General features: G+C 49.5%; 1 protein-coding gene across 4 annotated transcripts in view; it reads right to left on the reverse strand.

Annotated features, from left to right (window-relative positions):
- The window catches only part of CAMSAP2 (calmodulin regulated spectrin associated protein family member 2), a 563,571-nt gene that overhangs the window by 48,464 nt on the left and 488,183 nt on the right, over window positions 1-26,924 (reverse strand). For all 4 annotated transcript variants that reach the window (XM_078640959.1, XM_078640956.1, XM_078640954.1 and 1 more), the window contains 2 exons: window positions 14,263-14,399; window positions 528-748 (listed from right to left, as the gene is read on the reverse strand). In XM_078640959.1, the coding sequence (XP_078497085.1) occupies window positions 528-748; window positions 14,263-14,399 (358 nt within the window). The remainder of the gene's footprint in view (window positions 1-527; window positions 749-14,262; window positions 14,400-26,924) is intronic.

Here is a 26,924-nt window from a genome sequence, read left to right on the forward strand (position 1 = left end):
TGAATGCACAGCAGACAGGGTGTGATAAGAGCAAGATTTACAGCCCTGTAAACAACAGAGCTCTGTAAACCACAAGCACTGGTCTATAGCGCTCCAGCTTAAAGAAAGAAATAGTGCTCACAAGCTCTGAGTAACAACACATGTAACGGGGCAGTTCTTAAAATTGGGCGGAGCTTTTAAAGCCCATATCCTGAATACAGCATGTCTCGCAGAGACAGGTCAAGGGCTGCCTAGGCGAGAGCTAAAGAAAGTGATGCGCTTAACTGTGTAACAAACAACTGAGTTTCGTGGCATGCTCTTGTGTGCAGTAAGTGAGCATATACATACATGCACGCATAACAGAACAGAAAAAAACTGGGAACTGAGATTTGCACAGTGAGAATGTTTCCAGTGAAGACGCATGCAGCTTTAAAAAGTGTACAATGTTGTAGCTGCGCATGCCAATCAGTGCAGAGGAGTGACGCGCCAAACCACGCTGGTGCCCTTGCATGAACAGACTCTATCGGTGCACGTGACGCGGGTGTTACCTGGTGGACCTTTAGTGGGAGTTTTGGGAGACTCAATGTGATCCCTGTGAATTGATTTGGGGCGTGGCTTCTTCTGCTTGGTAGAGTTGGTGCGGGGCTTGATAGCACTGTCCATTTCTTCAAACAGCTTTAACTGCTTCCGCCTCAAAAACTCCTGCCTTATGAATTCCCGACGCGCTTTATCATCTTCCTTTTTCTGCCGTTCCTCTTCTGACTTTAACCTGCCAAACATAAAAAAGAGACGCACACACTTGCAGTAAACTCACATGAAAGCATGTTGAATTTGCAAAGTGTATTTAGCTGATCAGGATCACTTGTCACCATTTAAAATTGCAGGCAAAATTCACAATTATTCAAGCAATCTTCGTTAGCTTTATAAACATTAGATTCTCTCACCTATATGGTGGAAAACATTTATAAAGAGAATATTCTCATTATGTGTTTAATAAATAAAAAAATGCCTATTAAAGTGCAGTATTTTATGTTTTTGTCTTATTCAGATCGAATTAGAATAACACTATTCAGGCTCTTTGTTAAAACAAAACCTTATATTCTCCTCTAAAGTAGTAAATAAAGCAGGAAATGGTGCAGATGCGCAGAGTATTTTATGGGGTACTAAGGTGCCCTAATGTCCTGGAATACATTGTCAGGTAGGGTAGCTAAATCTTCTCTATGGTGGGTCAATATCGAAAAATTCATGTCAGACCAGACATATCTATGTTTCTTAGTACAATTACTACTACTACTACTACTAATACATAATTTATATGGTGTTTCATACTGCACTTTGGTCACCTGCAAATGTTGTGAAATGTTTTACTTAATGTACTAAATCATGTTTAGCTTCATTAGACATTTTAATCCCTGCTGTGTTACTGAGGAAGGTTTTTTGAATGTATCACTTATTTTTTGGTCCGATCATCGCAATACATCTTTTAAATGTGTTTCCTCCTGTGCCTAAATGTTGCCTGACAAATGTTTTTTCCTGACATCTCTGTTAATGAGAATGTGCCCTGGTTTTTAAGAGGTTCTGAAGAGATATGTGTGTAGCTTTACCTGAGTTGTATTTCTTTATTTAATTATTAATTTTGATCTTTCAAAAACAAAATATAATCCCTGGCATGACAAAAATATCCTCCACACCCAGACGGACCAGTAAACCGCCTCCCCCTCAGAACCTAGATACCCTTATATGTGTGAGTAGCCGCACTATACAAACACCTGATTGATTGATTGATCCTGCTGCTCTGTGAAGCAGCAAGAGGGTCTGTCGTAGCTGGGGACAACAGCCAGGATCGTACCCGAAGTCTTCCCAGTGCATTATCCAAGGACATCTTAAGGATTTTGTGGCACTGGGCCAAACATATTTTTGGGGTCCCTCTTCAGGACAGCTTTGGAGTTATGATCCAATTTCAGCTCATTCATGCCCAGTTGGCCAGGTCACTGACAGAGCACAGGCACAGTCATCCACATTTTTTAAATGTGCATACATCTAATATTCAGGGGTAGTGGTGTGTTTTTTCAATATTGTAACTCAACAGCAGCTCACTAATATTAATGCAAATAATCTCTATGACCCCCTCACATTTCTCATTTGTGAGGTCCTGTTTTGATCTAAGAGAAACTTTTTTTTAAGGATGTGGCATGAAATAAAAACACATTTCTCTACAAAATGTCTGTAATAGACTCCACACCCACATAAAGGAAAGTGGTATTTAAAACTATCTGTTTAAGAAGTATTTACGGTAATCAGGGTAATTTAGGGTAATCATTTATCCCCCCAACCTCTAAAAAAAAAAAAAAGCCAAATGCTTCAAACATAATTTTATAAAATTATACCCTGAAACTCTCTTCGCTGATCCCTATTTCTCACTACACAACGGGAACACAAATACTGATAACATTTTCCACACAAAATGAAGAGCCCAATGGAGGAAAGCATTCCTAGCCTCATTTACGATATCTTCCACTAGGAAATCCGCACATGGTCTAGTTATTTCTATTGCCCCATCCCAGCTCTTCCAAGCGACAGCAACCATCACCATCTACAATAACGGAACAATCCTCATTCAATCCACAGACTGTAGTTTAAACCTCCTGGATAAATACCCAATCTATTCCCACCTCCAGTACACAAGATGTCACACCCCCAACCCCCTCTGTCATTCTCCCCCCCTACTTCCCCGTCCATTACAGGCATCAGATCCATACGCTTCTTCCACCCTGATTGCCCCTCCCACCAACACCCCTCATTTCACTTCACCTAAGCCTCACACGTTACCTCCACCTAGCACGAATGAGACAAAATACGCACCGCCAATAAAAACGGAACCCCCCTCTGGGTACGATCATAGCCCCCCCCTATCTAACATCACCCCTTCCATAACCATCTCTCCCCCTACCTCATCCTTGCTTCACAATGACACTCCTAACACGTACTACCCCCATTCCAGTACTGAGACAACACAGGCACCTACAATAGAAACTGAACCCCCTCCGGATATGACCATAGCTCCCCCCCTAACATCACCCTTTCCTTAATCATCTCTCCCCCTACCTCACCACTGCTTCACAATACCGCCCCTAACACGGTCTCCCCCATTCCAGCCAACCCCCCACAGGTCAATTGTTGGCACATAATAGGACACCCCACCACCATTTCGAAAACACACCACCCTCATATCACACACTGCCCCCAATCACACCTCCCACACCCACTTACCAGCCAGCCACACCAACAACTCAGCCATCTACATCAACAACTCTCCCATCCACATACCCAACATCGCCTCCTACTCCACTCATTCCTGCACCAGATCACACACCTAACCAGTGCACAGCGTAGCCATCCAAATTCATATCACAGCCACCCACCCCATTCATAACTGCTCCCGACACCAGACTGGATGAGATTATGTCCACACTTCACCAAATCAAAGAGGAACTCCACGCTTTTAAAGAGATGATATCGAGACAACCATGGCGCACCAGATCCTCAAGAACCTCTATATCAAGCAAGCTCCCGACTCACCTACCATTCACCCCCAAACATATTGTACCCAGCTGGAAATCAGTTCCCTCCCGTAATTTTTCTACTAGCCCAAAGAGAAGCATCAACCCATTTTCAGAGAATGATCTACGCTCTCTTCTGCACTCCTATGAGCCCTCTCTAACGATCCCCATATCTCCCGCACACATGGCCATCCCTACTATCCCCCAACCCTCACAGGTCCTCTACACACAATAATAGAGGAATCATCGACAATAATCTTAGAAGAGTCCCACTCATTCAGGATCCCACTTCTTCCCTCATCACACCCCGTCTTAAATGCACACTCCTGAATTGTAGATAGGCCTCTAGACACGCAGCGGACATAGCTGACCTCATTATCTCACATGATCTGGACCTGATAATGTTAACCGAAACATGGCTAACAGAATCCTCCTCGCAACTCATCGACATTCTAGTACCCCCAAATTACGACATCATCAGATTGGACAGGAGTGGTAAGACAGAGGGAGGAATCGCCTGTATACACTGTAGCAACATCGCCGTAAACAGAGCCATATCCCCTGTATTCCCCTCCTGTGAATACATATGCCTCGACATCAACAGCAATGACAAACCAATATGCTCTTTACACACCATCTATCATCCACCTGGTGACAACCTCATCTTCACCGAACACCTTGTGGATATGTTCACAGCGAACACCGAACGACAAAACACCCTAATATTCCTTGGCGACTTTAATCTCCATTGGAATGGCCACAACGATTCGGTGGTCAATAGTCTCAAAAACTTCCTCGGTGCCCTAGACCTCACCCAAATTTGCAACAGCCCTACACACAATAAAGGTTCAATCTTGGATTTAATAATCTCTAAAAGTGATTCCAACCCTGTGATTGGTCAGACAATCTTATCATCACCTTCTTTATCAAGGAAACAGTGAAACTTAATTCAGTTCAATCCACAAAACCAAAGGTATGGAAAAGAGACTTGAAAAAACTCAACCCTAACACATTACCTTCTTCCAGCTACAATCTACTTCTGCCCCCTGCTGGTTCTTCCAACGTACATGATCTCACCAACCACTATCTCAACTTTATGACCTTGATAATTAACAAGGTTGCTCCCCTTCAACTAAAGAGAGTTTCCATGAAAGACTCTAAACCCTGGTAAAATGGTCTACTTAACGAGGATAGACGTTCTCTTAAAACTTCGGAACGCAACTGGAGATCAGTCCCTTCCGCTAAGCACCTCAAGATTCTAAGAAAAAAGAGAAATGCATACTATAGAAAGATCAAGCACGGGGGCGTGGCAAAGATGGCCACCATGGCGGACATGCCTAGCTAAGGCTCTGTGAGTGGGCTTCCACCTCGCCCCTTTCCAAGTAGCCCAGCTGATCGCCGACGATGTCCAGCGGCACCGGAACATACCAGGCATCCAACACCGACACCTACGATAGCCATGATGCCCTGTAGTGGCTGGAATCCGGCTGTGAAATGTGGGAACGGCGCGGAGCACAAAATGGCGACGGTCCCCTCGGATGATCCCCGCTGCGGTGTCTGACCTGCTGTGAGCCCGCATCGCGTCTGCGGCCCCGTGGAGGAATTCTGGCACCATTGCAGCAATCCGCCTAAGCAGCAGCCACAAGAGGGGGAACTGACCGATGCGTGCAAGTGAGAACGCCAAGCGACCGCCATTACACTGATGCTGGGGACCGTGATGACCACCACCCGCCACCTGATCCTCACCCGTCTCCCACCCACAAAGCGGTTGAGTCTCCCTGCTCACCTGCTGTAGCCGGGGGAAGCGCCCAGATAGCACCGCAGGCGGCCCGGCGGGAGTGGGGGCTTTGCGGGAGCCGCTGCCGGCCCGATCGTCTTTGACAGCTCGCCGCTGATGGGCTGAGTTGAGGATCCATGTAGTCAGCCTCTTGTGCTATTGGATTGAAAGCGGCGCCCAGGAGAGCCCGGTCAGCGACGGCGGAGGGCTTGCGGGAGGCCCGATGTCTCAGATAGAACCTGCTGCAGGCCGTGGCCGTTAGGCGGCCTGCCTGACTTTAAAATGGCGGCCATGCGGGACACACACTGCAGCAACAGCCTGAACCGCGGCGAGCGGTGAGACCCGCCCGCCAAAGCCCACAGCTAGCACCCACTGCAGAGTCTGCCAGAGATTGGAGGCCGTCAAGAACTGATGTTCCCCCAAGCGACACTCGGGAGAGAACCGGCCTGACTGCATCAGGGAGGGCCACCCTTGGGCTCCCTGGGGGCAGTGGGAGCGCGGCCCGCTACTGTGACCTACTGGGGTAGAACTCTTGGCAGCCGAAGACACCGGTAATTGCAGAACAGGTGCCAGAAACTGTGCTAGCACCCACGATGCCAGGAGGGACTGATTACAGAGTCGGCGCCCTGGCGAAAGGGTGCTGTGAAGGGGTGCTGCGAGTTTCTCTGCTGTCGGGGAGGTGGTAATTCCAGCGTCAGGCGCCACGAAGAATTGGTTGTGCTGCATTAGAACATACAATACTGCCTGACACGGAGGTGGGGCGGACCTCCGTGTCAGGCAGTATTGTATGTTCAGATTTGGCAAGTTCTTGCCCACTGACTTATGCAGAAGTAGATTTATACACACACTATTGAGCCTAGTAAGTTAGCCAGACCCCTTTTTGCAGTTTATCTACTGGATATTTTACTAGGAACCCACCAACCTTGAACCTTTGTCCCTTCACCAGGAAATACCTGCACCTCCAGAGCAAAACACTATGGGCCCGATGTAGGTAATCCCAGATTACCGATTCTTAAATACCGAATCATACCGATTTGGTATTTAAGAACTGGCAATCGGGATGTAGGTATTTTTAGCGATTCAATTACCGAATCGGTAAAAATCGGTAATTACCGAATCGGTATTTACAGATTCGGTAATTGCCATTGATTCCTATGGGCCTTGAGGCCCATTGGAATCAATGGCAATTACCGAATCGGTAAATACCGATTCGGTTATTGGGGGAAACATTGAAGGGTGGCAGGGTGTCACTTTGACACCCTGTTGCACCCCTCAATTGTGCATGGGTGCACATGTTGCAGACATACATGCCCTTACGGCATGTATGTCTGCAACATGGCACTGTTTCAAAAGCAAAATACATGCTTTTTAAAGGGTTTTCATTATTTACCACCAACTTCTAGTTGGTGGTAAATAACAAATTCTGAGACCCCTGTAGCACTGACTGCAGTGCTACCTACATGTCAAAATACAGAATCGGTAATTTTACCGATTCGGTATTATACAGAATCGGTAAAATTACCGATTCTGTATCTTGACATGCCCCTACATCTCCATCTTCAAATACCGGTCGGTAATGGCCGAAATCGGCCGTTACCGACCGGTATTTGGCGACCTACATCGGGCCCTATTAATAAGTATAAAGCAAGAACTGGGGGGCGTGGCTTGGTGGCCGATGGAGGAAGACGTGTGAGCGCTGAGCTCCACAGCGGCCTTCCCCCATTAATCCTGCCGTAGCTGATCCTGGTGGCCCTGGCGCCCTGAGACTGCCCGTGTCTCCTCCTGCACTCCTGGGGGCCTGCCCGGAGGCGGCGGAGGCGAGCCCCCGGCTGCGTGGAGCCCGCGCCGCACCGACGGATTGGTGGGCGGCGCCGGCCATATTGCGGCCTTGAAGATCAGCCGCATCCCCGGCCTCAAGTACTCCGGCGGCCGACCTGCGGCGATACCTGGCCGGCCACTGACTGCCGAGTGGCCTGGAGCCCTGGGTGCGGAGTTCACCGCAGCAGCGGAATTTGACCCGCTTCCTTGTGGGGTGCCTGCGGGGACCCGTCGGGGGTGCCTACACGCGAGAGGACCTGGTGAGGCGCCCGGCCCGGGGGGGGGGCCCTGCTGCTGCCCGACCGAGAGGCTCGCGCTTGGTGTCGGACCTCTTCCTGCGCGGCCCGCCAGGGACACGGCGACCGGCGCTGCCCCCTCCCAGCTTGATTTGGGGCCCCCGCTGTGCACCGCCTGTGGAGCGCAGGCTTGGAGTGCGGACCGGCACAGTGCAAACCGGAGGAGTGGGGTGCTGCGGGCCGAGGGCCCCGGGATTGGGGCGCATCCGGACTTTGAGGCTGCCGACCTGGGGGGGGACACCCCTGCGCGACCCCTGGCCATCCTCCATTGAGGGACCCTACCACCACCGGCTGACGAACTGGTGACCGGCACCTGAGGACGCCCGGGGGCTCCTCTCTTGGGGCCCGGGCACGCTGATCCTTGACCCTCGTGCACTTGGGTCCCTGCACGGCCACCCCGCCGCCATTTTGGGCTGACGGAACTGCACGTCGCAGTTGGATTTGAGGGAGTGCTGCGGCTAAGGGGGCCCTTGGTGGCCGGCGGACTGCATTATATTGAGGGGGTCCCAGGCATCATCGGAGAGTGGCTGGTTTTGGGGACCGGCGAACCCAGAGGGAGTGCCGCACGACAAGAGGCCCCGAGGATTGCGGTCTGGCGAGCTGTACGCGGGGTAAGACGTTGACCCTGTTGCTGCGGGGGAGAGACGCGGCTGCCCCCATGGGGAAACGCCTCTTGCAGCCCCCCCCGAGGCTGCTGGGGGGCCTGTGGTTGATGGGGGCCCCATTCCGGACGCCGTCCCGGCGGCGGGTCTGCCGCAAAGTCAGCTGGAGCAGATCCTGAAGGCCATCGCTGATACCAGGGAGGCCCTGCATCATGATATCGGGCAGGTGTCCACGAGCCTGGGCCTACTACGTGCAGACCACGGCAAATTGGCAGATCGGGTCAAAGAGACCGAAACCCGGATTGAAGCGCTGGAACCTTCGTCGAAAGCGGCTGGCGCCTTGCTGGGGGAGCTGCAGCAGAGGGTGCACCTGCTGGAACAGAGGGCGGAGGACGCAGAAGGGCGAAACCGCCGCAACAACATTCGCGTGGTGGGCCTGCCGGAGAAAATTGAGGGGGCCGACATGCTGGGCTATCTGGAGGTCTGGCTACGGGACGTGGTTGTCCCGGAGGGGCTGTCGCCGTTCTACACTCTAGAGCGTGCCCACCGCGTGCCGGCTCGCCCTCCGGCCGAGGGCCAGCCTCCCCGCCCGGTGGTGGCGCGGTTGCTGCACTACAGAGATCGGGACCTCATTCTGCAAAGGGCGCGAGCTTTGGGGCCTTATAAAGTGGACAACGCCCAGGTCTCCATATACCCTGACTACTCCTGGGAGGTCCAGCGGCAGCGATCTACTTTTTTGGCGGTCAAGAAGGCGCTTCGGGAGGAGGGCGTCCGCTACTCTCTCCTGTTCCCAGCCCGCCTACGGATCATGCTTGATGGCAAATCTTCCTTCTACGACAACCCCGATGATGTCTGGGACTGGCTGGAGCTCTACAGGACCGGTGCGGATGCACATCACGCGCCTGGGGAACAGCGGCGGGCGCCACCGAGGCCTAGACGGGGCAGGCGACGCAAGAAACGTCCGCCGAAGATTCGGACACCCACGGTCTCACAGACTGAGCAGGAGCGCAGGGATGCCCTCCGGGCGGTCTCCGACATCTCCCAGGCGTTGGACTCCGCGACGGCTGTGGAGTCGGGGTCTCGAGGTGGCACTGACGGGGGGACCTCGGAGGAATCGGTGACTGGGGACCCCGCACCTCCGCATGTCACGCCTGGGACTGCAGATGGTCTGATGGACGAGTGAAGCTACTGCTCTCCTGAACTGGTATCGTATGACCTGCTGTGCTCGTGCCCTGGGTTGGCGACATTGGCCTGCTGGGCCTGGAACTGGAGTTGGGCGGCCACCACCTGTAGTGCTGATAGCTTTACTTGTGGAGGGGATGCGGGGGCATGGGGCGCGTAGGGGAGGCCTCACTGACTCGGGGGAGTGAGCTGCTGGCGGTCTGGTGAGAGAGGCAACAGGCCACCCCCTCATTTTTTCCCACACCTACTGTGGGACTCTGGTAGTTACCAGGGATTGTTGCTGTTGGATGCTACTTATTTGGATGGGTTTCTGCTGTTGGGGACCTATTCTGGGGAGGGGTGGGACATGGGGCTGTTGGGGTGTGTCGGGGTTCATTTCATGGGGAGTAGCCAGTGTGCGTGCGGATGTTGCCTTCGTTGGGGTTGTGCTTGTTCTGAGGTATGGGGACCCTCCTTGACCTGAAGTGTGTGACCTGGAATGTGAGGGGTCTGAATTCCATGTTGAAACGCCACAGGGTCCATGCACATCTTGTCCGCAGGGGGGTGCAGATCGCCTTCCTGCAGGAAACTCACATTGATCAAGCTGAGGGGCGGGCCCTGCAGCGCAGGTGGCGGGGGCATGTGTTTTGTACCACTTACTCTGCATTTGCACGGGGGGCTTTGATATGGGTCCGGGCGGGGGTTCCCTTTCAGCCATTGGTGACGATAATTGATCCTGAGGGAAGGTTTGTTGCTGTACAGGGCCGCCTGGATGGGAGGGACGTGACACTCTGCAGTGTCTACGCCCCGAACGTGGACCAGCTTGCCTTCTTTGCGCGACTGTCTGGGAAGCTGGCGACTGTCCTGGCTGGCACGGTCCTGCTTGGGGGGGATTTTAACTCTGTGTTGGACGTGGGACTGGATCGATCTCACCCGCCACTGGCGCAGGCAGCGGCTCACAAGTTGGCGCAGGGTAGGAGGGATTGGCAGGGTAGTTGGGGCCTACTCGATGCATGGCGGACCCACCACCCGTCGGAAAGGGATTACTCCTTTTACTCCCCCCCGCACGATCTGCATGTTCGCTTAGACAGCATTCTGTGCTCACTGGACATCCAGAGCCTGATCCGCCATAGTGAGTATTTGACTAGAACGGTGTCTGACCACAACCCTTGCCTGGTGTCGGTACAGTGGATGCGACGACGCCAAGCTATTCCAACATGGCGGTTAAACCCACTGACGCTGGAGGACCCGGCATTTAAGGCAAGTGTGCGTAGCGGGGTGGAGGGGTATTTTGACACCAATGTGGACACAGCCTCCAGCAGAGCTGTGGAGTGGGACGCCTTTAAGGCGGTGGTTAGGGGCGTCTGCATCTCGGCCACCGCAGGTGTCCGCAAGACCCTGCTGCAGGATGTGGAGCGCAGTGAGGACCGATTGCGCGCGGAGGAACGGCGCAACCACACGGACCCCGAGGCTTGTGGCGCGGTATCGGAGGCGCGAGAGGTGGTGGCGACGGCATTGGAAAAGCTGCGCTGCTTTGATTATAAGGAGTTCCTGGTCCGGGCTCACGCTGAGCGGGACAAAGTGGGTTCGTTGCTGGCGTGGTTGGCCAGTCCTGGGGCCCGTGGCTCCCCGATAGTGGCGCTTGCCACCCCGGAGGGGCGCATGGTCTACACGCAATTAGACATTAACGACCAATTCCTTCAGTATTATAAACACCTTTACGCGAGCAGGATGCCGGGCCTCCCGGCAGGGCTGGAGGAGTTCCTGGTGTCGGCGCAGTTACCCAAGCTCGACCCGGAGCACGTGAAACAGCTGGGCGGAGATATCTCCGAGGGTGAGATCAGGGTGGCCATCAAACACATGGCTCGCCTAAAGACTCCGGGTACGGATGGACTCCCGATAGAATTTTATGCGGCCTACGCGGATGTGCTGGTTCCACGACTGCGGGCGGTTTACCAAGAGGCCTGGGACTTGGGGCGCTTGCCGGCATCTACTCGCGAGGCCTTGGTGATACCCTTACTGAAGAGAGGGGGTGATGCGAGTTGCCGATCGGCGTACCGCCCGCTCTCCATGCTCACCACGGATTATAAGATCCTCAGCCGGGTTCTCGCGACGCGGCTTTTGACCCACATGCGCTCCCTGGTGCATAGCGACCAAGCGGGCTTTATTCCTCAGCGCACCACTGCCACCTGTGTGCGCCGGCTGCTCAGGATCATGGGGGGTGAGGCCGCCAGCTTTCCGAATGCCGTAATCCTCTCAATTGACATCGAGAAAGCGTTCGACAGCGTCGAATGGCCATACCTGCTCCGTGTCCTGGAGACATTTGGGCTGGGTGAACGCTTTGTGAAGTGGACTGCCTTGCTCTATGCTGCGGCCACAGCCCGGGTCAAAACGGGGTCCACCATTTCTGCCTCGTATGTGGTGGGTAGAGGAACTCGACAGGGGTGCTCTCTGTCACCCCTGTTATTTGCACTGGCCATAGAACCGCTGGCGGCGCATGCCCGGCTGGGACGGGCGTATGCAGGGCTCCCGCTGAGAGGCGACGCCCACTACATCTCTCTCTATGCGGACGATTGCCTGTTGTTCTTGGCAGACGCGGGCGATTCTCTACGCGGGGCCGAACAGCTCCTGTCGGACTTTGGTCACCTCTCGGGGCTGCGAGTCAACTGGGGGAAATCTTGCCTCTTCCCGTTGACTCCGAGGGCCGATGACACCCAGCTGGAGGGTGCCTTGCAGTGGGAGCACCATTGTCTCCCCTATCTGGGCACGCACGTCTATCACTCGCCTGCGGCCCTCCTAGACGGTAACATCAACAGGGCAATTCGGAACCTACGGGGTTGCATGGGCTTCTGGCAGACGCTGCCGCTCTCGGTCGCGGGTCGAGTCGCGCTGCTGAAGATGGTAGCGCTTCCCCGATTGCTGTATCTGTTCCGCACTCTGCCGATCTGGATACCCGTATCGGTTTTCAGCAGACTCCGTTCCCTGATGACAGGGTTCATCTGGGGCTCGGGCAGGAGACGGGTTGCGCTGACCACGCTGATGCGCCCCAGGGCGGACGGAGGCCTTGCAGCCCCGGACTTCGAGTGGTACTATCTGGCAGCGCAGTTGCAGTGGCTGACCCAGGCAGTAGCTTTGGAGTTCAGTGGCCCGGAGGACGCGCCAGGCAAATTGTTCCCGAGACATATCATCTCTTTTATAGTTTTGGGACAGAAACTGGACCTCGCTCTGCTCACTTTGGAGGAACTGACGATCCGCAGCTGCTGGCTTCGGGCGCACAAGCGCTCCGGTGCTGTTCGCCCTTACGCCCCAGACATCCCGCTCGGGATGTGCACTGCCTTCCCTCATGGTGGCGACTGGTCCGCCCTAGCAGTCTGGGAGGAACTTGGCCTGCATATGGTCGGCGACCTCTACAGGGACGGCTCGCTGCTCCCGTTTCAGGAGCTGCAGGACTCCTACGGTCTGCCGAGGGGTGGGTACCTGCTGCATGCTGCATTGGTGGCAGGTGTTCGTCGATATTGGAGGAGTGGGCTCACTGAACCCCCGACTTCGGAGTGCTGCCAGTATGTGGTGACGGCCGCTGGCACTTATAAGGCCGTCACGTGCCTTTACCGACGGCTGACGTCTACGGCCTTGCGACCCTTAGACGGGCTACGAGCCAAATGGGAAGGGGACATCGGGCGTCCTATTCCTGACACGGTGTGGCCACAGCTACTGCGCAGAGCATGGAAGGGCACAAGGAACGCCAGGTTCCAAATGGTCCAGTTTTTCACTCTACACCGAGCGTACCTAACACCGCCGAAGCTCTCGCAGTATTTCGAGGGGGCTTCCTCGCTTTGCCCCAGGTGCGGAACCGCGGATGCGGACTTCGCCCACATGTTCTGGACTTGCACCAAACTAGCGGGTTATTGGGAGGCGGTAATGTCTTGCCTGAATGCTGTCACGGACCGGCAGATCGATCTTGACATGGGCACATGCCTTTTGTTGTGGTTCCCTCACACACCTCGCAACCGAGTTACCAGCAAATTTTGCGACCTGGGTTTAATACTGGCTAAGCGGGAGATCTCCATGCATTGGAAGTCAATTCAAGGCCCCAGCTACCTGCGCTGGAAGACCACACTAGAGCGCTGGGCGAAAGCGGAGAGTACATTGCGGCTGCGACAGGCTAGGAGTCTTGACAATGACAAAGCGCTGGAGGTGGCCAGGGCGTGGGAGGCCTTGGTGGTGGCGCTCCAATTGCCGGATGGCGACCAGAGCGAGGATGAGGGGGGGACCCCGGGATGAGGGCACCGAACTTGGGACTCTTCACACTCCCCAGGGTGCACACACTACCTACACTTACTGCTGGCTGATCTAGGGGTCGGGACTCTCCGTTGAGGGGAGCCTCTTACCCTCCATTGTGGTCCTTATTCAGGACGAGTGCTGATAACACATCATCGACTGGAAGGGAAGAGCACGACACACTGGCTACGGGGGGGGGGGAGAAATGTGGGAGGGGGGGGTCAGTTGGGGACTGTTCATTATAAAAGGTGTCTTGTTGGAGCTGTGCCGCTTTATCGCGTCGTTAACTGATGCCTGACTTGCTTTATCCTGTAATGTATCTCTCCACCTGATTGCCAATAAAAACCGTTTTTGCAAAAAAAAGTATAAAGCAAGAACTGGTGCCCATTACTGCCTGTCACACTACTTCACTCAGACTAATTGGCATGGATGCACCCGTTAGCATTCACATGTTGTGTTATATTTTCAAAGGATTGTTTGCTTTAATACCTTGCGGTCCTGACCCCATTAGGAAACTGTACTATTGAGATTGCTTTTCTATTGTTTGTATAGAGGTGTGCCAGTGGAGGGGACCGTGGCTAGTTATTCTTCTCTTGTTAACACAATACGTAATGGCCACGTTTACACTGACAACTTTCTTTCCTGTTCAGAAGTCCAGCTTGTAACAGAAACAACTGAACAGATCAATGAGGCTACAGGCTTGGATACACTACATCTGGAGCAAATGAATTATCTGTTTCAAACTATTGTTCTAGGAAGCTAATACACTGAGCCCTTGCACATGGTTGTACCTTGCTTCTTCCTTCTTTTGTTCTAACTCAGCTTCCAGCTCTTGTTTTCGAAGATTATTTTCTTGCTCTCGCCTTAACCGTTTCTCCAATAGAGCTGCTCGTTTAAGAGCCATATCATTTTCTTCCTTCTGATCATCCTGTGGGAATTCAAAATTACCATAAGTTAGTTATATACATTCTTCACAACCCTAGGTCAGAATGTAATTAAGGGAAGGAAAATGCTACTTACCCAGTATGCATCTTTTCTTGGCATGCAGAGCTGTAGATGCACATGCTTTGCATAAGTCTGCCATCTAGTGTTGGGTCTGGATGTTTGCACTTTGTTTTTCTTCAAAGAAGTCTTTTCCAGTCACGAGGTAGGTGACTCCTCCTTTTGGTGATAGTGCGCATGGGCACTGACTCCATTGTTAGATTGTTTTCCACAGAGGGTGAGAATGGCGTTAGCAGAAGTAGAATAAAGATGTCCATGTTAATGTATCTAAGTAAGATAGTACTGTAACAGGTACAGGTTCCTGGGGAGGCGCATGGGAATCTACAGCTCTAATTGCCAAGAACAGATGCATACTGGGTAAGTAGCATTTTTTGTTCGAGGCATGTGAGCTGTAGATCACATGCTACACAGCAGTATTCTCCCAAAGCGGTGGCAACCCTGTAGCTGTTGCAGTTGTTTGAAATAGTGTACGTAGAACTGCCTGGCCTACATTAGCTTGTTGTCTGGTTAACACATCTACACAATAGTGTTTTGTAAATGTGTGAGGTATAGACCGTGTTGCAGCTTTACAGATGTCAGTTATGAAAATGCTTCCTAAGAAAACCATAGAAGTCCATATTTTGCGAGTGGAATGCGCTCTAGGGGGAATTGGTAAAGTTTTCTTTGCTTTTGCATAGCATGTTTGAATACATTTGGCTATGAACCTGGCAATACCTGATTTAGAAATGGGATTGCCTTTGTGTGGTGGAACAAAAGCAACAAAGAGTGGTTTCGTTTTACGAAAAGGTTTGGTCCTTTCTATGAAATAGAGTAATGCTCGTTTAATATCAATGGTATGTAGAGCTCATTCTGCTACGGAATCTGGTTGAGGAAAGAACACAGGCAACTCAACAGATTGGTTGATGTGAAAAGCAGATACGACTTTGGGTAGAAATTTAGGATTAGTGTGAAGAACCACTTTGTTCTGGTGTACTTTAAAAATGTTTTTTCTAGGGTTAGTGCCTGAAGCTCACCCACTCTCCTCAGTGATGTGATAGCAATGAGGAAATCAACTTTCCAAGTGAAAAATTGCAGTTCACATTTATGCAATGGTTCAAAGGGTGGACCCATTAGTCTGGTAAGGACAATATTAAGATTCCACACTGGGGCAGGTGGAAGTCTCAGTGGAACAACTATTTTAAGTCCTTCCATAAAAGCTTTGATAACAGGCACTCTGAAAAGAGAGAGATGTTGTCTGTTTTGCAGGTATTCAGCTATTGCAGCGAGATGTAAGCGTATAGATGTATATGCTACATTTGAGCGTTACAAGTGCAGTAAATAACAGATGATATTTTGGACGGAAGCATCAAGTTGGTTGATATGGTTGTTATCATGATGAATAACAAACCGCTTCCATTTTGCTGCATAGCAAGCTCTTGTAGTAGGTCTTCTGGCCTCTTAAATGATATTCTTACAATCTGTTGGAAGATTGAGATAACCCAACTCTATGATTTCAGGTGCCAGATCGCAAGGTTGAGAGGCTTGGGTTCTTGATGTCTTAACTTTTCATGTCTCTGCGTAAGGAGACTGGATGTGAGATGGAGTTTTTGATGAGGAACGACTGAGAGTTCCAACAGGGTAGTGAACCAAGGCTGACGGCCCATGTGGGAGCTACAAGAATTAGTGTGAGGGATGTTTGCCTGAGTTTCCGAACCACTAGTGGAATGAGTGGGAGAGGCAGAATATCGTAGGCAAATATCCCTGACCAATTTATCCATAGAGCATTGCCTTTGGATAATGGGTGTGGATACCTGGAGGCAAAGTTTGGGCATTTTGCATTTTGGTGTGTGGTGAACAAACCTATGTCTAGGAAGCCCCACATCTTGAAGAACGGGAGCAGAACTTGAGGGTGAAGTTCCTACTCGTGGATTTCTTGTCTTTCTCTGCTGAGCAGATCTACAACCTGATTGTTCACTCCTGGGATGTGTTCCTCTAGGAGATACATCTTGTGAATAATGGCCAACTTCCAAATGGCTTATGCAAGATGTGACAGTTGGACAGAGTGTGTCCCCCCTTGCTTCTGTATGTAATACATGGCTGTCATGTTGTCTGTGCGTATCAGGACAACTTTTCCTACAATGTGAGTCTGAAAGGCTTTGAGCTCTAGAAAGACTGCTAGCAGCTCTGGATGATTTATGTGGAGTTGCTTTTGCTTTTGACTCCACAATCCCTGAATTGTGTGAGTTTAGAGATGAGCTGCCCAACCATTGAGGGATGTGTCTGCTGTTAGCACTGTCTGTGGAACTGGGTCGATGAAATGCCGCCCTTCGGAAATGTTTTGTGGATTTAACCACTGCAGAGAGTGATGAGTGCGGCCGTCCACTAGATCTGCCAATTGACCCTGAGACTGATTCCACTGACATGCTAAAAACTCCTGAAGGGGACGCATTTGAAGTCTTGCATAGGGAACTATCACGATGCAAGATGCCATCATTCCCAGTAGCTGCATGAATACCCAAGCTGGTAATGAATGGTTGGGTTGTAACTGGCTGAATAGGCACAGGCTAGAGCTTTTTGTGTTTCTAGAGTGGCTCCCAAGTATGTTTGTGTAATGGAGATGGGACTTTGACAGATTTACTGTAAATCCGAGGTCGTGTATTGTCCTTTGAGTGTGCTGTAGACACGTTGTGAGAGTGCTGGCTTTGATGAGCCAGTCGTCTAAGTATGGGAAGACGTCTTCGCAGATGTGCCTCGACGACTGCTAGGCATTTGGTGAATACTCTGGGAGCAGTGGTCACTCCGAATGGGAGCACTTTGAACTGGTAAGGCTTTCCCACTACCACAAACCTGAGGAATTTGCGGTGAGCAGGATGTATTGGAATATGGAAATATTTACGTCCTTTAAGTCTAGAGTAGACATAAAGTTGCCTTGTTGAAGGAGTGGGAGCACTTGTTTGAATGCTACCATGTCAAAGTGGTCCGATTCAATGTAGAGATTAGGTCTCTTTTGCAGTAGAGAGTGAACCTCTTGTTTGAGAAGCTCCGAATGCTCTAGTGACATTTTGTGTGTTTGTGGAGGAATGTTTGGGGGATTGTCGGTAAGCTCCAGGCAATAACCAGATTGGATAATTTGTAGAACCCATCTGTCTGAAGTGATTGTATTCCAGACGGGAAGAATTTGAGAGAGACGTCCCCTGACGGGTGTGGAATGATAGGGGGAAGAGGAGACAAGTCACAGTTTGTTTGCTGCAGGGGAAGTACGAGGTGTGTTACCTTTGCCCCTTCCCATGCCATTATTGCCTCAAAATCCTCCTTTAAAGAAACCTCTGGAAGAGGGTGACTGATTGTTGCCTTTGTAAGAAGAGGAGGATTCTGTGGAGATATTTTTTGAGCCTCCCCTGTAAAAGGAGCGGCGGAAGGAACCCCGACCAGCTGGGGACTGCAAAGCCCCCATGGATTTTGCACCCTCCGTGTCCTTTTTCATCTTTTCTAAAGAAGTATCCACAGCAGGACCAAGAAGTTGTTGTTTATCAAAGGATATGATTAAAATGGAAGCTTGGACTTCAGGTTTAAACCCTGAAATTCTTAGCCAGGCATGTCATCTTAAAAGAACACTGGTGTTGACACCACGAGCATCAGCATCAGCTGTGTCCAAAGCACATCTAATAGAAATGTTGGAAATTTGTTTTCCTTCTTGAATTAAATCATGTGCCTTTGATTTGTGTTCATCTGGAAAGAATTGGAGCAATGCCTCCAATTCATCGTAGTGAGCCCTGTCATATCTCGCTAAGCGAGCCTGTTTATTGGCAATACGCCAGTGATTGGCTGCCTGTGCAGCTACTCTTTTGCCTGAGGCATCTAAGAGTTTGGACTCCTTATCAGGAGGAGGGGCATCTCCTGCTGTTTGAGAGTTTGCTCTTTTGCGTGCATTAGAAACCACTAGGGAGTCTAAGGGAAGTTGGAATTTAATGTAGACCAGGTCTGTGGGTGCAGGTTTGTATTTTTTGTCTACGCATGGTGTTAGTACTTTTGCTTGCACCGGGTCTTTAAATATATCGTCTGTGTGCTTAAGCATGCCCTAAGTTTGGGTTGTGTGTGAGTTGATCTTTGAGAAGAACTTAAGGTCTCAAGAAAATCCTCCTCCATAGTGTCTTTGTGCAGCTGAACCCCATGATATTGAGCAGCCCTATTCATTAATTCTATAACCCCTACATTGTCGTCAGGTGGAGATGGTTTTGTAGGGTATAGATCCGGGTCGTTGTCAGTGTTAGGATCTGTGTTATAATCATCCCATGCATCTGGATTATTGTCATCTGGTGCATCTTCATCCCTGTCACCCTGGTTGTGAGGTGACTGTGGTTGGGGTGAATGTGTAGGAGTAACGAGTAAGTTAGGGTCAAGTGGGGAAGGTGGGGAAAGAGGAGGAGGAGAAGGATTAGTAGCCACATCTTTCTTTTTAAGGTGAATGTAATAAGGTTCCTCCTTCTCTGGTTTCCGTTTTGCTGGCAATTTTGCATGAATATGACCAGTCTTAGGATTAATGACAAGTTCTTTCTGTTTCAGTTCTGTGTTAGAAGGCGGAACGTCGAAAAGAGGCTCCTTGGAAGGGGGAGGGGCTGTTTTGTCCTTCAGCGCCAAAAACAACGGTGCTGAAGTGTTCGGATCCAAAGATTTATGTTTCGGCATTGAAGGAATGGTCATGATGACATGCTTGGTTTTCAGTGCCGAAGATTGATGTTCGGTGCCCGAATGGGGCTGACTCGGTCTCAACCCAGAGGGCCTTGGCTGGTGTTTTGGTGCTGTGCCCGAAGGCGGGGCGTTGGAAACATGTTCTCAGTACAGACTTTGGCCCGAAGGCACAGAGGAGCCCCGAGCCTTCTCCTTGGGCATATTTTGGGGCAGGAGAGCATTAGTACTCACGGTACGTTGACCCTGAGGAACGTCTTTTTCCATGTCTGATTCTGCGTCGAACAGGGAAATATGTTCCTCTTCTTCTTCGGCATCTTGCGCATTGAAGATTTCTTCAGAATATTCTCCAAAATGATCCGGAACCGAGCAGATTCGTTGGCTCATTTCGTGACATTGAGCCCGACGATCACAGAGCGTCTACTTTGATCGAAAAGATCGGCACACATCGCAGTCCTGTTCGTTGTTTTCCAGGGAGAGACACAAGTTGCACACTTCGTGCAAGTCAGTGCGCGGGTATTTAGTGCAAAACCCAGGACAGAATTTAAATAGAGTCTGTTCCATCGACTGCAAGCGGACCTGACGCGGGTGGCCCAACGGTCGACCATGACTTTTCCGATCGAATATATTTTGAACAATACAATCTGCGAAGAATGGGGAACACGATCGAGAAACAATACCGTTGAGGGAAGTAGATTGCGCACCGAGGGGAACCCGAGAAACTGTGTCGAACCGGAGCGCAGCAATTCACGTCCGAACCTGAGGGTGGAAAAAAAAACAATCTAACAGTGGAGTCGATGCCCATGTGCACTATCACCGAAAGGAGGAGTCACCTACCTTGTGACTGGAAAAGACTTCTTCAAAGAAACACAAAGTGCAAACATCTGTACCCAACACTAGATGGCAGATTTGTGCAAAGCATGTGATCTACAGCTCACATGCATTGAACATAGTGATACGTCATTTGGGAGAAGTGGTTCAACAGTTAAAATTAAAATTACGATTGGGTCAGCACTCTTATGCCATTGGTATATTCAAGTGTCAATCAACGATGGCAGAGTAGAGGATGAGGCAGTGGGTCAGCCTACTTCAGGCATGGCTCTCTTGCACTGGGAGTGGAAACATTTTGCCTGATAACGTGCATAGCCTTCCAAAAAGAAGTCCAATTAACTGTCTCGGTAAGCAAGTATCTTACTTTTGGACCAAATTATATTTAGGGCCTGATTTATTTATTGACGGTCCTCTGTCCTCCAACAGGGCAACAGAGTATATTACTCTGTTGGCCTGACGGGGGTGGTGATGGCCAGATTTGGAAATATTCGCAGGCCCATAAGATATTTCTAGCATTGGCAGAACCCCCCGTCATGGCGGTTCCTGTCAATGCATTGAAATTTTACAGTATGCAATCTGAGTCATCTCTAAAATAGTCTGTCAGGGTAGTGGAGACAATGCCCCCCGCCACCCTGACAGACTGTACTCCATAAGCAACTTTACAAACACTCACCCCCGTCAAGAGATCAAGGTTAAAGCTAAAGTTATTTTGCTCACGATGCCACCGGTTTTGGACCCAGCCATACACAAATCATTCTTGACCCTGCTCCCCATGGGACCGGGCCTGAACTGCCAGGCCAGGTCCTCCCTGGACTGGAAACAAGAATCCTGAGGTCGGTTTCGGGGTATCACCCCATTTCAGTCAGGCTAGCTTGAATCCAGTGGCACAACGAGCAAGGGTCCTCCATCTGGGCATACCCATGGCCACTTAGGGCGAATATAGAAAGCGCAACAAGATGATGGACAGAAGGCTGAAACTGTACAAACATTCACCCCCAGTCAATAGATCTGGGTGAAATCCATTGTTCTTTGGCTCGCTATTCCAAACCAGTCCAAACTAAACTACCAAACAGGTCCTCCCTGGACTGGAAAACAAGCATCCTGTGACCTGTTTCAGGGTATCACCCCTCATCAGCCACACTTGCTAGAATCCAGTGGCGCAGTGAGCACGTGACGTACGTCTAGGCATATCCTTCCAACTTAGGGGGACAAAAGCAAAAAGAACAAATGATTGCTTGAATGCTGAACAATGCAAACATTCACCCCCAGTTACAAAGATTTGGGTTTAATCTATTGTTTTTTTGCTCACTATGCCACACCAATTTGGACCCAGACATATGCAAATCAGTCTTGACCTCCTCCCCATGAGAACAGTCCGGCCTGAACTGCCAGGCCAGGTCCTCCATGGACCAGAAACAAGCATTGTTGTGAGGTAAAAGAGGATTTACAACTGGCATTGTTTGACAGACAAAAGTGGAGCGACAGCACAGAAGACATGGTGTGTGGACTAGGTGCACCACACCTCAGAGAAATGACGAAAACTCCCTGTTTGACAAACTAAGGAGTAGAAAAGTAGGCACGGTTCTGAAAAATGTTTCGGTGTTAAAAGAGGGAACCACTGTAAGGAAATATGACGAAGAGTTTCTAGGTAGGTGTGATTATGAAGTATGAAGTGGGAAATGCTGTCGAGGTGAAACTAAGAAGGAAACCTCTGAAAGGATTCTTGTGATGGTGGGGAGAGACCCTGTGTGACCGGGAAGTTATGAGTGTTCTGCGAGCAGGTTCAGGGAGAAGAAGGCTCATGTACCTGAGGCAGGTGTACATGGAACCTTTAAGTCTCAAAGTTGGAATAAATGATATAATTGTCTTGATAGATGGATGCAGGACTATATCATGCAAGAAGATAAACGCGATGTCCATGTTGCCTTACTTTCTGGTTATTCAAACAGTAAGATAAGAGAAACTATTTGCCAATTCTAAGGTACAAGAAACCCTTTGACACTCCTTGTAGCACCTTTAAGGTTTTATTTTTCATAGTTTTTTTTGTGTGTTTTAGAAAGGGTGATGAGTGGAGTTCAGCAATTGTCCTTCCTGTAAGGTTCATTTGTAGACGGGACTGTAATGAGTGGCCTGAAGATGCCGTTCTCCTCCTCTGTGTGCTGACAATTAATCTGTTCAATACTGTTCACCTTGATATCTCTGTTCTTGTGATACTTTATAGATCTCTTGGTTTTGTGTTTGATAATTGCAATGGTTGGTTTGATTTATTTTTGCAGCTCTGTTTTATAGTCATATGAAAATATGACAATCTATGCCCTCAGCCATCCTTTGAGTGACCTGCTTTGGGCATCCTTAATATTACCCTCATTATTACTGAACTGGATTACTTCCTGATGCCTCCTCACATTTCTCTATGATATCCAACCAAACTGACAAATAAAAATGTTTTAAAAAAGAATCAACAGGTGACAGTCCCAGCTGGAAAATATTTTAGATCTTTACATGATAGTGGCATGTCTGCTATTCTACATCCTGAAACTAGGAGTATTTACGCCATTTTGGATTGAATCAAGAATGTCAAGGCTCAGATACTGGGTGAACTACAGGAATAAGTTAGTGTACACACCATATATCTGCCATTTTAGCATATGAAGGCAGTTTATATTCCAAATGAATTTTGGCAATTATGACTAAGAGACTATATGGGAATGTGGTGCAGACAAGCTGGTCAATTGAGACAGGAGCTACGGCCTACCTGGTGAAATCATCCATACTACAGCCGACTTAGTGAACAAGGTGAAGGCAATTATCTTGCTTGCTAGATGGAGGCAGTGACATCAGAGGCAAACTTAACCAAAGTGAGGCCATGTGCGGGAGTGCTCCCTCCCTGATGGCGTGTCACAGAAGAGACAGTTGTACTAGTCAGGAGGCAAGAGGAAGAGCGTGATAGCACCAACTAATTGCTGTCTGGAGGGGAGGCAGGGGAGAGATCATGGATTACAATGTGGCAGTTAGGCTACTGGATACTGGTGGAAAAGCAGTAAGTGGCTTGAGCAGTGGGGGGAGCTTCCTCAGAGCTGGATCCAGTGGGGACATGGGGTTTGCCCAGGCTGCTTCCAAGGTATGTGAGGTGGAGAGGAAGGCCAGGAAGATACCTGTAGCGTGCCACTGGCTGCTTGTAATAAGTACTGCTCCTAAATGGGTAGTAAGAGTGGCCACTGACTGCCTCAGACAGTTGGTGGCATGCGTGCTGATTACTGTGCACTCCCTCCTGCTATACAGTTCCTACTTCCATTGTTTCACGTAAATGAGAGCCCCATCTTGATGCTCATTTAATATCACCAATCTTATCACAGGCTCTTCGGACAGCCTAAAGAAGGGTCCTAGGCACACTATCAGATCTTGGGCCTTTTTTGCGAAAGTCTGCCACTGCTGTGAGGTTGGTGATCTGTCACCCAACAGGACAAAAATTATAGTACAATTGGGGTTCCTGTTAATAATATGCTGTGGGCCTTCATGAGTGCTCCACAAACTACTTGTCGAAGTGCCCAGGTAGGGTCGGAGGGGCTGCGGTTCTGTTAATGCAAAGAGTGACCCTGTGCAATTGCATCACCTCCTATCACACTTGGAGAAAACTGCAAATTCTGGAGCAGTATGCAAAAGGCCTTGGAGTAATCATCCTGATGGCATTCCGCCATTAGGGATAAACATCCTCATTCTAGCAACATTAAAGACTGTGAACCCTATTTGTGCCACCTCTTATTGGAACTGGTGTTCTACTGGTAGTGACAGGCTTAAAACAATGATATGTAGCGAAGGGTGGGGCACCATCCTTCAAACAGCCTGGGCAAATGTGCTTTTACCTGCTCCTCACATGGAGGGGGACATTCTGCTTCTAGATTGGTGTTGGATCGGGTGCCTCCAGTGTTTTCATAACCTGAAGCCACCCTGTGATAGAATGCCTTACCCTGGTCCACAGCACTCAAACAACTATCATGCATAAGATAGATTCCATAAATATAGGCCATAATCTTCTATGCACTAGTGTTTGGATACTGTCTAACAGAGTTTGGGTGTTGGAGCCAAGTTTGGAAGAGATGGTGTCAGAAATTAAGGAACTTAATGAAAAAGTAAAAACACTAGAGAAGGACACACTCTACCTTTCCTTGAGGGGAGACTATGCCAAGTGAAGGATACCAAGAAACAGTGTCCAAATTGTGGGATTCCCAGAATCGACTGAATCAAAAGGCAGAACTCTTCTGTGAACAATAGATTTGGATGTCTCTAAAACCTGAGGGGCTGTTACCCTTCTTCCCTGTCCAAACGTCCCTTAGAGTACTTCAAAGAAAACCCTCTCCACGGCTTGGAGCCTATACTCCAACATTCTAGTGTGAAGAGGCCAACCCAATGTGATAATTGCAAAGTCCTCCTCTTCGTGGATTCACTCCAGCAGTGCAAAACCAAACAAATGAGTTTTAACTCCACAAGGAAGCATCTGGAAATTAGGACGGACCTTTACGGCTGTGGTCCTGGCAGCGTGTAAATAATTACAGAGAGAAGTGCGATTTTTTTAATCAAATTCTGAAGATATATGAGGCTGGCTGTCTGGATGGGGAAAGCATGACCCTCGAAAAAGCGAGAACAGAACCCATACAGCCTTCATGAGGAGAGTGGAAGAGGAAATAGAACATAGATCAGGTATGGTATTAAAAAACTCACTTAATTGTAGCAGAATGCCAATTTATAGGCAGAAGCAAATATGTCTTGCTCACGCAGTACTAAAGTGGTGGCCATCATATATGTGTGTAAATCTCTTCCATTACCGAAATGGGTGGATCCCAAAGTGTTATGTGAAAATTGTCAAGGAGGAGGGCACATCTTAGGTGCACAATCATGTGTGTTTATGCTCACCTAAGACTTCAAGTTGAAGAACTAGCCAAGTTGGAGGCACTGGTGGTGGAAGCCTCTGTGTTGCTATTTATAATGGGTGGAGATTTCCGTGAAATGAAGGACCTAATGAAAGACAGTTTGGGGTTGGAAGCGACTGGAGGACTCAACCTATGGGCCTTACTTGGTTCTCAATGGCAATGGCTCTCAGATGTCTGCAGCTGTTTAAACAGGAATCATAATATTTGTTCCAAACAGATGTCCCTTTCTAGTGTTTATTATTTTCTGATCGCCATTGATTGTGCTTCCATTGTTAGATCGGCTGGTTTCCTTGTCTGGAGAATCTATGACCACCCCAACTGATCTTGAGTGTGGAGGAACGAGCTAAAAATAGAACTGAAATGTGGAAGCCATGCATGGGAACTGAGAAACTGCTCATTCATCAAACCCTTGGGGAGTCAACTACAAATGCTTTATAGAAAACAGAGGGACAGTGGAGTTGGATGTTCTCTTATTGGAGCCTTATAAAACCATTGTGGGAGGGAAGACCATGTTTCATGTCGCTTACAAATGGAAAGCACAACAACAATCATCTGTAGACTTAGGCCCTGATTACAAATTCTACATTGAGGGGTGTTGAAATTGCTAGGCACAGATTCAGTGACAGCAGTTGATAACTGCACCGGCAACTACATGTTTTGTCTGTGAAATGGGAACTAGCAATGTATTCTCACTTGACGAGTATGCTAACTGCAGTTTCATGACCCGATTTATTATGACCTGTGTAAGATCGTGGCTGTGCACCCCACATATCCCATTGAACCGGACTCATTTTCCCCACTCACATTAGTGATAGAGAATCCTGACGGAGCTTGTCTCATCTCCAAAATGTACAAAGCTAGCGCCCATATGAAACCAGTGTGTGACGCTAAACTCGGCAAGCCTGGGAGACAGATATTGGCGGGCAAATAACAGATGAAAAATGGGCAAAATGCTGCGAGACCACTAAAGAAATATCCCTCAATAGCAGACACAAGCTGCTTCATTTTAAGTTCCTTCGACACGCCTATTTTACACCATACACGGCGCACAGGATAGACGCCGCTAGGCCCCATACATATTTAAAATGCACCGCACCTCACGCCGATTTCATACACTTGGCTTGGTCTTGCCCCCGATTACAGTCTTACTGGGCGGACATACACACAACCCTGGGGAAAATGGCCGGCTTGCCTCTCACTCCTATCCCGGGGATTGCGCTGTTAGGATACACAGTACAGTTCCTAAAAAAGGTCAGAAGATTTGCCTCACTGGGCCTACTCTTGGCTAAAAGAGAGACTGACATATATTGGGGTAGGAAAACTGCTCCCAATGTGCAGGACTGATTGAACAGTTTAGCTTACTGCAATGTCAATGCTGATGCCTATGCCAGTCTTATGCCGTCAGCATCCTGCCCCAGAGATATATGGGGTCCATTTAGGGAATCTGTAGCAGCTGCTAAGCAGGCTTCCAGTTTACAGGCAGACAATGGTATTGTGCCGGAGGGAGTGGGATGAGCGGTCCGGAATTATATTGTGGGACCTGAGTGAACTAATATTCAGAATATTGTACTCCTGCGTAGTTCTCCTGCTGAATGTCGTGCCAGATGTGAAGAGATGCACATAAAGGAAGGGTTGTGTGGGCGGGCTGAGGGTGAGTCCTACTGTTTTGGATAAGTCGTAACACGAGACTGCATCATTCTTACTGTCATAACTGCTACTGTTATTGAACTGTCAGGAGCGACATGTACTGCTTGCAAAAAGATTGTGTATGATACTATGAGCAAGGTGCTTGTTACACAATATCGTTGTTTCATATCTGAAAATAAAGTGTTTGAAAAAAATGGGAACTAGCATGCGGACCTAGAACTACTGGGTTCTTGTCCAAGGTAGAGTCCCAATTCATAGGACAATTTCGCAATTGTTCGAAACCGGCCCTTAACAAGAGGTAGATGGAAGCAGGGTGCCATACTTAGCTACATAGCAGGGATGGGGGATGGGGGAAGGTGTCAGGGAGCAGAAAAGGATGT

The sequence above is a fragment of the Lissotriton helveticus genome, chromosome 1_1 (genome assembly GCF_964261635.1).
Source record: "Lissotriton helveticus chromosome 1_1, aLisHel1.1, whole genome shotgun sequence".
Taxonomy (NCBI): Eukaryota; Metazoa; Chordata; class Amphibia; order Caudata; family Salamandridae; genus Lissotriton; species Lissotriton helveticus.